The 14570-nt window shown below is 48.9% G+C and overlaps 1 protein-coding gene across 1 annotated transcript; it reads left to right on the top strand.

The window, feature by feature from the left end:
- Nucleotides 1-32: 32 nt before the first annotated feature.
- baiap2l2b (BAR/IMD domain containing adaptor protein 2 like 2b) lies at nucleotides 33-13310 on the top strand. The gene is made up of 15 exons (XM_049014273.1): nucleotides 33-321; nucleotides 459-531; nucleotides 1343-1418; nucleotides 2320-2406; nucleotides 7645-7706; nucleotides 7924-7995; nucleotides 8487-8576; nucleotides 8662-8793; nucleotides 8887-8991; nucleotides 9072-9174; nucleotides 10515-10722; nucleotides 10798-10863; nucleotides 12104-12308; nucleotides 12832-12872; nucleotides 12976-13310. The coding sequence occupies exons 2-15, from the start codon at nucleotides 478-480 to the stop codon at nucleotides 13049-13051; spliced, it is 1377 nt and encodes a 458-aa protein (XP_048870230.1). The 5' UTR covers nucleotides 33-321; nucleotides 459-477; the 3' UTR covers nucleotides 13052-13310.
- Nucleotides 13311-14570: the final 1260 nt, after the last annotated feature.

Here is a 14570-nt window from a genome sequence, read left to right as displayed (position 1 = left end):
GCTGGGTGACTGAATCGTGCGTGTGGATGCCGCGTGTGGCGGCTTTGTGTGATGGACCTTCAGGTGTAACACCTCATGCAGAAGCGATCCAAGTGAAGCTGGTTTCTGTTTTCTCGTGCTCATGTAGTGCCGTTCAATAATTTACGAGCCAGCGCAGTATCGATGCCCCAGTTTTTCTCTCTCCAGCCTGATAACACTCAGGCAACATTATCAGTCACTTGGACGAACACGTTTATCACAAACCACCTTTAGTAGATAAGAACATAAAACACAATAAAAAAGACTCCAGCTCTGAAGGTGACTTTCCGCCGGCTGCATAAGGTATGAATTGCCGAGTTTTTTTAATACATATATCGATTTTTAAGACGCCGTGTTATTCCGCGCCCCCCGTTAACGTGTAATTTCTGACATTTGTGCTTCACACCTAACTTAGATTTGGCGTCTTTTATACCGCGTAGGACTTTAGAAAGAGTAACGATGTCGGGACCGAACAGTGACCAACTTCATAGATCCACTTTACGTTTATACGTGGTAAGTGTTTATCCCCTGTATGCAGATTGATACAAACGTATCAAACATCTTTTATTTTGATATTGATGACATTGTGAATATTTTAGCGCAGTGTATAATTGGCGGATGGGCTTGCATGTTCCATGTTCTTGTCTCCATAACCTCTTTGCATGCTTTTGGTGCGTCTCATACATGTGCGATGGTTAAATATCACAGCCCAACACGATGTCACCTCATCCCGTGTGACATGGTTTAATACTCGTCAGTGCATTCAAATGATAAATAATTCATTGAGTAATGATATTGTAATAGTCTTTCAGTCGTGTTCTTCTGATGTTCAGTCATACCTGCATCGGCTTTAATAGACCAGTAATGCAGTGGTATTGTGGTACGATACGTATTTTGTGTTATATCTTCCTTTCTCTTTCACGTCATATGTATATGAATAACAGCAATTATAGGCTATTACAGCTTTGCTGGAGATTCAGGTCGCAGCACTGAATATCGAACGTTGTCCTGTGTAATAAAAGTGTAACTCGGCGTCAGGAGTTTTTACTCTAAAAGAAGCTCGGCTGTATTTGTTGTTCTTCGCTATGTTACGGGAATTGTACGCAAGTTTTCTTATTCTTTTTGTGAGATGTCAGGTCACCAGGGCACCGCCGTTGTGTTTTATCGCTCTCAGTTACTCTGCCATGTGGAGTCTGCGTTTCATTGCTTTTCTGTTGGTCCATTTGATATGCTTTAATTACCGGCCCTACGAAGGTACGGCAGCCTTCCGGCCGGTGATGAAACGTGCCCCACTGTCCTGTGTGTTTGTCTGCCGTCCCCACAGAACCTGATGGAGCATTTTAACCCAGGGCTGCAGAAGCTGGTGGCTTTGGGTAACAGCTACACCCAGGCCTTTCAAGGTTCGGTGTGTGTGTGTGTGTGTGTGTGTTTTGTGTTTATTATTTCATTGTAGGGACCAAATGTCCTCCAACATGTAATAAAAACCTGTTATTTTGACGTTGTGGGGACCGTTTTTCAGGTCCCCACAAAGATCTGTGAATGCGATCAAAAAACTAAAAATGCCAAATGTCTCGTATTTTGTTTCGTTACTTATGATTAAGGTTAGGGCTGGATAGGGGTTAAGTTTATCATGTTGGGATTAGAGTCCATAGAAATGAATGTGTGTGTGTGTGTGTGTGTGTGTGTGTGTGTGTGTGTGTGTGTGTGTGTGTGTCTTTCTGACTGTCTGTTTTGCATTTGTTTGTGTTGGCGTCTGTTTGTGCAGTATGTCCACTACAATATATTTAGACTGTTCGTTATGTATGATTTATTAGATTATATTACATTAGGTTAGATTAGTTTAAACTTTTGTATCGTACAGACACAGATTCTCAGACACCTAAGTGCAGTTTGGCACCTAATCTGAAAATTCAAAGTAGCACAAAAGTGCTAGAAACTGCTGTTCAATATAATATTATACTTATGTAATAAATAAATATAAAAATGTTCGGCTGTACAGGGGCATACATGGTGCAGTATAAATAATGAGTATATAATACAGTGTTAGGGAAGTTACTCATAAAACGAATCCATCACAGACAGAGGTGGAAAGTTCAGGTTCAGAAAGTACAAATCCAGACCAAGATTTTGTTCCAACCAACCAGTTGGACCTGAACTTTCCACTTCTGTCTGTGACGGATTACTTTTGTGAGTATATATTATATTTGGTATGTCTGATGGGACTGAATGGAGAGCCAGGCTGGATCGTGGTACCCCAAGCCCCCCCGGTACCATCTCTGAGGCCTCCTGTGCTTCTCGCAGCCTTGGCGATGACGGGCGAGGCCTACTTCAGCATGCTGGCCAAGATGGGGGAGAAGGCGCTACACAGTGCATCCTCACGTTCGTTAGGTAAGTGCCACAGCACTGTCCGACACGCGGGGGGGCGCTAACGACGGGCTCAGCATAACTGATAATCTGACCACCTGCCATAACCTCTTATTAAAAAGAGAGTGGCAGAGAGTAGGGAGTCTCTTTCAGGAATCAGGAAGCACGGAGCACCCTGGCGGAGGTGCTAGTCAGTCACCCCCTATGGGGAATTGAGACGAACACACACAGACACACACACACACACAGACACACACACACACAAAGGCAGGATCTGAACCCACATTCCTGTGATGTTAACCACTGAGCCACCACACCGCCTGTCACTGATAAACATTTTACTGCGATAAAGCGATAATGAAATTGCAGCCCATTCACAGGTTATCCAGTTTAGGCTAAATGTAAGTGAACCTAAACCGGGATAGCTTAAATCCAGCAAGTTATCCGGCTAAGTAACAAATCTGGCTTTGTGATACGGGCCCCTGTCATCACTCATATTTCCGTTTGTGGTTAATTTGTCTTGCCCAAGGCTAAATGTCGGTGTGTATGTCTAGGGAGGAGTGTTTATGAGAAACTATGCAAGAGATATGGCTGGAAAAAAGATAAATTTGAAAGGGAAACGCCGCAATTGATTGGTGAGCCAACAGAGATGTGCTTTATAGCTCAGGCTGGCACGGGCAGGACCACGGGTTCGATTAACAGCAGGTCTCTCTCTCTCTCTCTGGCGTCAATGTGCCGTGAAAATGGACTCCTGGGCTTCTGTCCCAGAACCTTTTATTGTGGGCCGTCAGTGCTATCAAAGCCCACATCCTTCATAAAACAAATGTTGCTAAACATTTATGGTGCCACAAAATCCGTGCTGCTTGACGTGTCACGGGATCCACCTGGCTGTGTTTGCTCCAGATTTTTTTATTGGGTAGCAATATAATAGGCTCCTTTAGCAAGATCAATGCATGAACCAAGATTGCAGCATTTTTGTAGAACAAAATACGGACACATTTAGAATGACAATGACATCATGAACAAATTGGTGATCTGTTGCATGTAATATGACTGGGCCGCCCTGTATTAGGAATGAATGGACTCCAAATTTCCTCAAACTCATTGTACCTCCCTTTTCTAAATCGTTCATAGCTTATTATGAAAACAGTGTCATAGCACAGAAAGACGGTGCTGTCTGACAGACAGCCGGCCCCATGGCTATTAGATGTGTAGTAATAATGGTTCTTTTGCAGCAACTTTCTGATCACAGGCGCAGAGGTTTAGCCCACTGAACCACACACTGTTCCCACACTGGCTTGTTCTGTGTGTTTGTCGTGCATGAGTGTGTTTGTGTTTTATGAGTGTGCATCTGTTTTTGCTTGTGGAGTGCATGTGTGTTTGTGGTGCATGCGTTGGTGCATGTGTTTGTGTTTGAGGGGCATGCGTTGGTGCATGTGTTCGGGGAGTGCGCGTGTGTTTGGGGTGTGCACATGTGTTTGTGTTTGGGGAGTGCGCGTGTGTTTGTGTTTGGGGTGCGCTTGTCTGTTTGTTTGCCCTCTTGTCCGTGCGAGCGGGTCTTCAGTGACAGTCAGGTGACCGGTGTCCCATGTGCAGTAATGAACGCTGACGCACGCGTAGCACGCAGCCGTGGGCATGGCCTGGCCCGGTCCCGGGCTGCCGTGGCACCGTGAGCGCACAGGCGAGCACCTAGATCGGGTGGCACCTGAATAATTAATAGAGGCCGGCCCTCGGCCCAGTGAGGCTTATTTATTTAAGCGGCCAGCCTGGGAGGGAAGTGCAGGAGAGAAGCAGCAGCAGAGATGGCTGTGCTGCCCCCTTGTGTTTGAGTGTGTTACTGCTGCGTCTGTGGTGTGTAAGCTGTGTCTAAGTTGAGTATTAGTAGAGTGTATAAGGGCGTTGATCCTATTCTAGCGAGAATAGGAGACCCAAGAGTCAGGGGTACTAATATGTGCCCTTAAATGGTGATGGTTATTGAAGTCACATGGGAACACTATGCAAAATGGGGTCTGTGATGAGGTCATCACCCACTATTCCCTCCCTTGCCAGTAGGAGGCCCATCAGGTCGGCCGTCCTCCAGTATCCACCTGTAGAAGCTTGCTTGTGTGGTTCTTTCTCCTCTGGCTTCCTCCCAACTTAGGCTCTAAGCCCAGCAAGGGAAGACCATCTTGTCCCCTAACTGGGTGATCATAGGTCACCTGCCTTTACTCTTCTGAAGACCAGCCATGAGAACACTGTGCTTGCTGCTGGTCTCCATGGTGTTATAGCTGACGGCCTTTTTCTGACACCCTGTCCTGCTGTTTGACAGGCTGTACTTTCAGATCCGTTCATTTGGAGTTAGACACCCATTACAGTCAAAGGCAGCGAGGAAACAGACTCCCCATGCGTGTGTGTGTGTCTGTGTGTGTGTGTATAGTTATCCGTCCATCCATTTTCCAAACCGCTTATCCTACTGGGTCGCGGGGGGTCCGGAGCCTATCCCGGAAGCAATGGGCACGAGGCAGGGAACAACCCAGGATGGGGGGCCAGCCCATCGCATGGCACACTCACACACCATTCAGTCACGCATGCACACCTACGGGCAGTTTAGCGACTCCAATTAGCCTCAGCATGTTTTTTGGACTGTGGGGGGAAACCGGAGTACCCGGAGGAAACCCCACGACGACATGGGGAGAACATGCAAACTAATATAATATAACAATAATATATATAATAAAAATATTGTGGGTCCCCACAGTGTCATAAAATCCTGCACTTGTGACCTTGTGAGGATATTTTATTCGGTCCCCAGAAGAGGAAACTTTTATACTAAACTGTGACTGCAATGAAAAAACTAAAAATGCCAAAAGTCTTGTATTTTGTTTGGCCCTTATGGTTCAGGTTAGTGCTGGGGGGGGGGGGGGGGTAACAGGGCTCCTGACAGAATAAAAAAAAACAAAAAACTTTAAGTGCCATTGGCTCCTAAACCCAAAATATTTGGGGGCCAAAATCTCCTTCACATGCCAAATGTAAAACAAACCAAAAAATACTTTTTTTTCTTGACTCGTTTTGACTCTGGTCCACCTCACAATGCCATTTATTTCTCCTGTCTGATCCGTCACTGCTACTGTCAGAAGCTGTGCTGTGCAGTTAGGGCAGAATTCCAGTGTGTTCCTCTCTTCGATTTACACTGCACCAGGTCAGCTGCTGTCTTCTGCATTCTGCTACATGATAACAGAAAAATAAATGACAAGAAATACGTAAGCAAGACAGCTGGGATATTGATGGTGAAGTTCACACGCAAACATTGAAATATTCATTTAAATTCGCCTGTAAAGACATCTGGAAAACCGAGGGGTGTTAGATGATATTACAGCTGGAAAACTAAATATAAAGCTAACTTTACCGCAGTGTCATAGTTGAGGTTTAAACCCGAACCCACTATCGGGTGTCCCTCCCGTATTCTCACTTGATGATGTACGGGGGGATATGCAGATCTATACTGAAATATTCCAGAAAGTGGATTCGAGTTTAAACTTTAACACCTGCACTGCAGTAAAGTTATCATTATATGCAGTTTTCTGACGGTAATATCTTTCACTGTTTGTAATATTTATTAATATTAATGTTTGTGTGCATTTCATGTTTAACAGCCCAGCTGTCTCGCTTAGGGTCACTGGCAGTGAATAGACACCGTGGAATTATTCATAAATACGTATAAAAACACATGTATAAGTTACATAGGTGCTCATTGTCCATCATAGTGTAATGCTTGAAGTGCACTTAACTGAACATGTCTGTATCGTTTAGGTTTATACTTATTAGTGCATAAATAAATGATATCTTTTGTACTTTAAAGAGACACAGTGCAGTTATTAATGGTAACGGAAGACTGTTGTCGCAAATCCTGTGGGATTCCCCCCGTGCACATAATTAAAAAGTGCCACTTTTCTTGCCTTATTTATTTTTTCTTGGATTGTGAGTTTCCATTGGTTACTGGAATGAAAAAAAAAAAATAGTTATCAAATTAAGAATCTAGTCGCGTTGGCGGCCATTTTAGTTGCCCTCTGCGGCTCTATGTTACGATTGTCATGGTTTGATTGAGGGTTACGCCCATAGAAATTAATGGAGAGTCCTGTTCGTGAACGGCTTGTTCTGAAGAGCTCAGTGAATTCAAGCATGGTGCTGTCACAGGATGCCACCTTTGCGATAAGTCGGCTTGTGAAGATCCTTCTCTGCTAGATGTTCTGCGGTCATCTGTAGGTGGTATTATTGAGAAGTGGAAGCGTTTAGGGAGAGAAGAAACTCAGCCACGAAGCGGCAGGTCACACAAAGTAAAAGTCATCAGTACTCTGTTGACTCAGTAACTGCAGAGTTCCTTCCTCCGGCATTAACCCCAGCACATAAACTGCATTGGGAGCTTCATGCAATGGGCTTCCATGGCTGAGCAGCTGCATGCAAGCCTCAGATCACCATGTGCAGTGCGAAGCGTGGGATGGAGTGTGTAAAGCACGCCGCCACTGGACTCTGGAGCAGTGGAAACGTGTTCTGTGGGGTGACGAATCACGCTTCTCTGTCTGCAGTTTGATGGAGGAGTCTGGGGTTGGCAGATGCCAGGAGAAGGTTACCTGCCTGACTGCGGCGTGGCAAGTGTGCAGTGTGATGTTTTAGAGATAATGGTGTGGGGTTGTTTTTCAGGGCTTGGGCTTGGCCCCTTAGTTCCAGTGAAGGGAACACTTTATGCTTCAGCATACAAAGTCATTTTGGATGATTCTATGCTTCCAACTTTGTGGGAACAGTTCAGGGATTGAATGCCCTTTTCTGTTCCAGCATGACTGTGCCCCAGTGCACAAAGCAAGGTCCATAAAGACATGGTTGGGTGAGTTTGGTGTGGAAGAACTTGACTGGCTCACACAGATCCCTGACCTCAACCCCATCGAACACCTTTGGGATGAACTAGAACAGAGATTGTGAGCCAGACCTTCATGTCCAACATCAGTGCCTGACCTCAGAAATGCTCTTCTGGATGAATAAGCAAAAATTCCCACAGACACCCTCCAAAATCTTACGGAAACCTTCCCAGAAGAGGGGCAGCTGTTATAGCTGCAAAAGGGGGATCGACTCTACAGTATATTGATGCCTATGGATTTAGACTGGGATGCCGTAAAAGTTCTTGTAGGTGTAATGGTCAGGTGTCCCAGTACTTTTGTACATATAATGTACATAATCTGTGTGTGTGTGTGTGTGTGAGAACGCAGGTAACTCTGTGTTTCCTGTCACCAGGAGACGTCCTGATGCAGATCTGTGAGAGCCAGAGGAGGCTCATCGCCGAACTGAAGGGAGTAGTAAGTGGATTTTTTTGTGGATTCCCTCAATATGAAAACCCTTGTTACTGGTATTGATGGTAATTACCCTGTAGTGCTGGGAGTTCTGTGACTGTATGTCACATCAGAAAGTCTGCTAAGGGTTTCCGCCCTGCCATTGGCTAAGGTGCGGCCCGTTAGGCGGGTTTCCATCTGCTGACAGCACCCCCCCCCCCCCCCCCCCCCAAACCGGTTTCAGTTTAACTGGTTCCACGCTGAAGTGTTGCAGGAGATGGACAACAATGTCCGCCTGGACAGAGACTACATATCGGTGAGTGATGCTGGCGGCAACTCCGCCCCCGTGAACGCAGCAGCCCTGCTTTCCGTCCTGTGAAGCGTAGCTCGTCAGGGTGTGTGGTGCGGGGGGGCAGTGGGGGCGGCAGGTGGGCGGGGGGGGGGGGACCAAGGGTAATGGATATTTGGCAATGAATTGTTGATGGTGGAGTTATGTGGCGTGAAGGACAATGGCGTGTGAGATATATGCTGAGCTCCCGGGTGTGTTCGTGTGTCTGTGTGTGTCTCGCTCTGGAGCTGTGTTTGTATCGGTTTGTATGTGTGTGTGTATGTGTGTGTGTATCTGTGTTTGTGTCTGTGTGTCTGTGTGTCTGTTAGCGTATAGAAGAATCAGTGTCTCTTTCAGTCATTTAGCAGCTTCCCTGATTGATCCACTGAGGGAGGATTAGAGTGTCTTAGCTGAGCCGTGCAGGTCGGGTACAACAGCAGATCCCCTGTTGATCTGACGGCGCAGTTGGTCCCCCATAGAGCAGCATGAGGTTCTACGAGGTGGAGGTGAGGAACCAGGCAGCCACACTGGAGCTACAACTGAGGCGAGGGGCGTATCGGGACTCGCTGGTGAGGCCAGGTCGGCGGGGGGGGGGGGTGAAAACACCACGATTGGTAACGGGAAAAGGCCAACTGGGCGCGTGCTTCCTTGCAGGAGGGCAGCGAGTACATGCAGTACCTCCGGCAGAGTCACCACGAGGCCCTGAAGGAGGAGGAAAGGAGGTACCGCTTCCTAGCCGAGAAGCACTGTGGCCTCACCCAGTCCCTGCTGTATCTCATCAACAAGGTAACACACTCACACACACACACACACACACACAGGCACTGCCAGCGCTGCTGCTGTCAGGGGGCAACTAATGGAGAGTGACCCGTGTCCCAGACAGGGGGCGCCGTCCAGCTGAAGGCCGAGGGCTGGAAGGAGCTGGTGAACGAGACTCGGAGCTCGAGGCCCCGAACCCCCACCGCTCTTGACCAGGGGGCAGGGGTAAGGGCCGTGGCCATACTGGAGGAGGAGGCTGGACTTCGGGGGATTCATTCATCTTGGAATGTTTACTTCCGTTTTAGCGACAAACCTCTGCGGGTTCTTTCCTGAGTGTGGGAGTGAGAGAGGAGGACAGAGGCTGGGCTGGCAGAGAGGAGCAGCCGCTTGGCAGAGTGCCCTCACGAGGTGGGAGGACTTTACTGCAGCATTCTCTCTGCACACGTACTGAAGTAGTTAATGACTGAAATTAAAGGAAAAACATTTTACATTCTTTCACAAATCAGATTTCGTGTCTTGTAGACTGTCAAACTTTTTACTTTCATCACTCACTCTTTCCCTCTATCTCTCCATTTCACTTTCCAGTCCTTTCTCCATCCTTCGCTTGTCTCTCTCTTTCTCCATGCCTCTCTCCAGTCACCCATCTCTCTCTCCCTCTCACCCTCTCCCATCCCTTTCTCCAGTATCCGTCTCTGATTCTTTCTTCATCCTTGTGTCCCTCTCTCATTCCTCTCTCCCTTCCTCTATCCCTCTATCAGTCTCCCTCTGTCCCTCTCTCATTCCTCTCTCCCTTCCTCTATCCCTCTATCAGTCTCCCTCTGTCCCTCTCTCATCCATCTCTCCCTTCCTCTATCCCTCTATCAGTCTCCCTCTGTCCCTCTCTCATTCCTCTCTCCCTTCCTCTATCCCTCTATCAGTCTCCCTCTGTCCCTCTCTCATCCATCTCTCCCTTCCTCTATCCCTCTATCAGTCTCCCTCTGTCCCTCTCTCATTCCTCTCTCCCTTCCTCTATCCCTCTATCAGTCTCCCTCTGTCCCTCTCTCATCCATCTCTCCCTTCCACTATCCCTCTATCAGTCTCTCTCTGTCCCTCTCTCCATCCATCTCTCCCTCCCTCTCTCCAGTCTCTCTCTGTCCCTCTCTCATTCCTCTCTCCCTTCCTCTATCCCTCTATCAGTCTCCCTCTGTCCCTCTCTCATCCATCTCTCCCTTCCTCTATCCCTCTATCAGTCTCCCTCTGTCCCTCTCTCCATCCATCTCTCCCTCCCTCTGTCCAGTCTCTCTCTGTCCCTCTCTCATTCCTCTTTCCCTTCCTCTATCCCTCTATCAGTCTCCCTCTGTCCCTCTCTCCATCCATCTCTCCCTCCCTCTGTCCAGTCTCTCTCTGTCCCTCTCTCATCCATCTCTCCCTTCCTCTATCCCTCTATCAGTCTCCCTCTGTCCCTCTCTCCATCCATCTCTCCCTCCCTCTCTCCAGTCTCTCTCTGTCCCTCTCTCATTCCTCTCTCCCTTCCTCTATCCCTCTATCAGTCTCCCTCTGTCCCTCTCTCCATCCATCTCTCCCTCCCTCTGTCCAGTCTCTCTCTGTCCCTCTCTCATCCATCTCTCCCTTCCTCTATCCCTCTATCAGTCTCCCTCTGTCCCTCTCTCCATCCATCTCTCCCTCCCTCTCTCCAGTCTCTCTCTGTCCCTCTCTCCTTCCCCCTGATGTGACTGATGCGGTGTTTCTTCCTGGCCCCCACCCCACAGCACCCTCCCCGGTCCCCAGCCGCTCGCGCTCCAGCTCAGTGGGGGACTCTCTGGGCATGGGGGCTGGCAGGCAGATGCGAGCTCTGGCCCCCCACCACCCGACGTCCAACCCCACACTGCTGCCGTTTGCCCAGGGTGACGTGGTGACCGTGCTGGTGCCCGAGCCCCGGAACGGCTGGCTTTACGGTCGGGCCGAGGGCAGCCTGCGGTGAGCATGCGTCGTCATGGTGACCCCCCCGGTTTGTTGGGATGAAACCCCCTCAGCACTGTCTCTGTCTCACAGACAGGGCTGGTTTCCAGCTGCCTACGTTGGGCCTTTAGAGGACACAGACAGATTATATGGGTCCAGGTAAGAGCAGCGTGAGTCACAGTGAAATGAAAACACAACGTGTAACACCATCCTGAATAAGGTGCCGGTGGCGTGACAGTGTGCCTTTAGCATGTAGGCCCTTATCCAGTGTGACAGTGTGCCTTTAGCATGTAGGCCCTTATCCAGTGTGACAGTGTGCCTTTAGCATGTAAGCCCTTATCCAGTGTGACAGTGTGCCTTTAGCATGTAGGCCCTTATCCAGTGTGACAGTGTGCCTTTAGCATGTAAGCCCTTATCCAGTGTGACAGTGTGCCTTTAGCATGTAGGCCCTTATCCAGTGTGACCGTGTGCCTTTAGCATGTAGGCCCTTATCCAGTGTGACAGTGTGCCTTTAGCATGTAGGCCCTTATCCAGTGTGACAGTGTGCCTTTAGCATGTAAGCCCTTATCCAGTGTGACAGTGTGCCTTTAGCATGTAAGCCCTTATCCAGTGTGACAGTGTGCCTTTAGCATGTAGGCCCTTATCCGGTGTGACAGTGTGCCTTTAGCATGTAAGCCCTTATCCAGTGTGACAGTGTGCCTTTAGCATGTAAGCCCTTATCCAGTGTGACCGTGTGCCTTTAGCATGTAAGCCCTTATCCAGTGTGACAGTGTGCCTTTAGCATGTAAGCCCTTATCCAGTGTGACAGTGTGCCTTTAGCATGTAAGCCCTTATCCAGTGTGACCGTGTGCCTTTAGCATGTAGGCCCTTATCCAGTGTGACAGTGTGCCTTTAGCATGTAAGCCCTTATCCAGTGTGACCGTGTGCCTTTAGCATGTAGGCCCTTATCCAGTGTGACCGTGTGCCTTTAGCATGTAGGCCCTTATCCAGTGTGACTGTGTGCCTTTAGCATGTAGGCCCTTATCCAGTGTGACAGTGTGCCTTTAGCATGTAGGCCCTTATCCAGTGTGACAGTGTGCCTTTAGCATGTAAGCCCTTATCCAGTGTGACCGTGTGCCTTTAGCATGTAGGCCCTTATCCAGTGTGACAGTGTGCCTTTAGCATGTAAGCCCTTATCCAGTGTGACCGTGTGCCTTTAGCACTGTACCGTAATGTAAGTTGCTTTATGTAAAATTGTCTGATAAATATTTGTCAATATACACTTTCCCTTTACTTTGCTGGAGATACGCGTGAAGTCTGGTGATCTGTACAACTACTATAGCATTTCGTTCAGTTGTTTTGTTGTCCACGCCTATGCAAAAGCCCTTCGGATCATTCCGTATCACTGCTGCGCTTGCAGCCACGACCTTCGACCCCACGGCACTCCTACCCTCCGAAGTCACAGCTTGAACAACCTGCTGGCACAGAAGGATGAGAGCGACTCGGCCGGGCAGAATCGCAACGGAGTCCCGCCTCCCGCTCCACCCCTAAACTCCAGTTCGGCAAACCTGCGCCCGACCACGCCCACTCCGGATAGGAGGGCGGGGCCGCCCTCAGACAGCAAGGTGGGTGGGGACTTCTGCATGTGTTGTGTCCTTGCTGGCCTTCTGTGGCCAAGTACTATGACCTGCTCAGTTACGTGGGTGAAGGACCCCCCACCCCCACCAGCCATATGGCATCTCAGACACTTATAAACCATGGAGTCTTAGCAAAAAGGGACACCTTTAGCATGGTCAACATGGTTGCTAAGGCTGAATTCAGCTCAGTTTATGTTTTCAAGTCATATGGCGACAGTAGCTCAACAAGTAGAGTGGTGTACTAACAGATCGAAGGATGTAGTTTTGAATCCCAGGGTGTGCATATAATTTGCATCCCCTCCCTCTACTGTAAGTCGCATCGGATAAAGGCATCAGGTAAATTTAATGACACTGAATGCTGATGCTGCTGATTTTGCTTCCCCGGTGAGACGGGAGCAGGAAGTGTCTGCAGCCCTGATGGGACTGTGAGGGTGGTATGACATGGGCACTGACGTCTGTGTGTGTGTGTGTGTGTGTGTGTGTGTGTGCGTGCGCGTGTGTGCTCTTCCAGAAAGCGCCGGAGCAAGCCCTCCGTCCGGAGCTGTTCCCCAGGTGAGAGTCGAAGCCATGAGCCGCTGCGTGGTGACCGTGACGGAAATGAGGGCCGGAGCGTCCTGGTCTGCAGCTGTCGTGACGCCGCTCTTCTCTCCTGCAGGGGGACAAACCCCTTCGCGACGGTGAAACTCCGCCCCACCACCACCAACGACAGATCGGCTCCGCGGATCCACTGACGTGTCGGCAGGCGGGCGTGCCGCTGGTTTCCGCTCCGGCGAAACGAGGCAGAACAAGGCTGCGGGTGTCGGAACCAGGGCTGGCCATCCCCGGGATTTTCATATCGTTTCTAAAAGTAGGCAAATGCAGTTTGAGGTCATATTTTTAGAAACGGTGTTAAATACAAGGTCTGGGTATTGACGTCATGGGCCTCACGCCCTCCCCGGTGTTTTACCCATCTGGAAATGCACCATTTGATGCAAAACCGACCAAATAAAACTTTTGTTCTGTCGGCCGACCTTCTGTTGTTCTTCATTCCCCAGCCAAGGGACACAGACGGTGTTTTCAACATATCACATTTGTTTATAATTAATTGTATTTTTTTTTGCATTCTTAATTACATTATGACCCTGGGTTAGCACTTAGGGAAAATTGGTGTGTGGATGGATCATTGCGAGTTTGCAGCCAGGCAATTTAAATTAGAATCGATGAACCCGTTTAAAAGTGTAAACGTTGTGCAGGGTTAGAGCAGTGGGTTCTTTGCAGTGTTATTCTCTGTTGTCATGTGACCACAAAATTCTGGGGAAAAGACACTGCAGAGGAATAGTAAGTGGGTGTCATGGGCCGTATCTGTTACCTGCTGTCCTGCTCCCCTCCCCCCCGTCTTTGCGGGGGAGGGGGCACTCGTCAGGTGTATATAGTTATCTCCCTGGGCGTTCCTCCAGGGGACATCAACACGTCACGGCCCTCCGTTGCAGAAAGCAGGTGTTGATTTACGGCCACCCCCCCACACCCCCATGATTGATAGAGCGGTCCTCCGTGTGACCCCCCCCCCCAGCCTGATGAATTTTCCAGTCTCACGCTCCAGGCCTTTCCTCTGCAGTCACCACCACCCTGTCAGACCAGGAGCATCATTTACTCTGCTGACAATTTAATGGACCGGCTTTTGGGCTGGAGAAAATGCTAAAACGAGGCAGACCGGTCGCATGGCGATGCATTAGCGTCTGTTTAGCTCACGCTCTTTTCATCTGTTTACACAGCCAGAGATGAATTGGTCTGGCTGAGACCTTTACTTAAGGGTACAACATCAGTATTCCCAGAGGAAGCTGTCACATTTGCTGTCCTCGGGCCCCGTGTCCGCTGGTGCTGATGTGAGCGTCGCCGTCGGCGACCAAATAAAGCAAGACAGCATGGGTCACACTCACAAGGCATTTCTTTTTTAATTCTTGTTTTTGCTCTTTTCGCTTTCTTTTTTGCAGCTTGACCTCGTCGTCGTCTTTCAGCGTAACCGAGGGAGGGGGGTGGAGGGGGGGTTGGGGTTGGGGGGGTTTGTGAATGAGTAAATTAATGAGAATCAGTGAGAAACAGAGATCAGTGGTACAGGCGATGTGGATGTGCTGTTTCCATTTCTACTCCTTCTTAGTATGAAACAGATATTTGAAAAAAAAATAAAGAGGTACAACAACAGTATATTTGTATAAAAAGGAAAATAAATAAGGTGAGTGAGGTCCTCCCTACTTTGCCCCCCCCTTCCTCCCC

The sequence above is a fragment of the Brienomyrus brachyistius genome, chromosome 5 (assembly GCF_023856365.1).
Source record: "Brienomyrus brachyistius isolate T26 chromosome 5, BBRACH_0.4, whole genome shotgun sequence".
Classification (NCBI taxonomy): Eukaryota; Metazoa; Chordata; class Actinopteri; order Osteoglossiformes; family Mormyridae; genus Brienomyrus; species Brienomyrus brachyistius.
The sequence above is the reverse complement of the archived record's forward strand: the minus strand, read 5'-3'. Positions and strand labels throughout refer to the sequence as shown.

Excerpts from the sequence above, each read along its gene's own strand:
- baiap2l2b (XM_049014273.1), top strand. The coding sequence starts at position 478 with ATGTCGGGACCGAACAGTGACCAACTTCATAGATCCACTTTACGTTTA. Across the intron at positions 1,419-2,319 it reads CTACACCCAGGCCTTTCAAG|CCTTGGCGATGACGGGCGAG; the intron begins GTTCGGTGTGTG and ends TGCTTCTCGCAG. Across the intron at positions 12,873-12,975 it reads CGTCCGGAGCTGTTCCCCAG|GGGGACAAACCCCTTCGCGA; the intron begins GTGAGAGTCGAA and ends TCTCTCCTGCAG.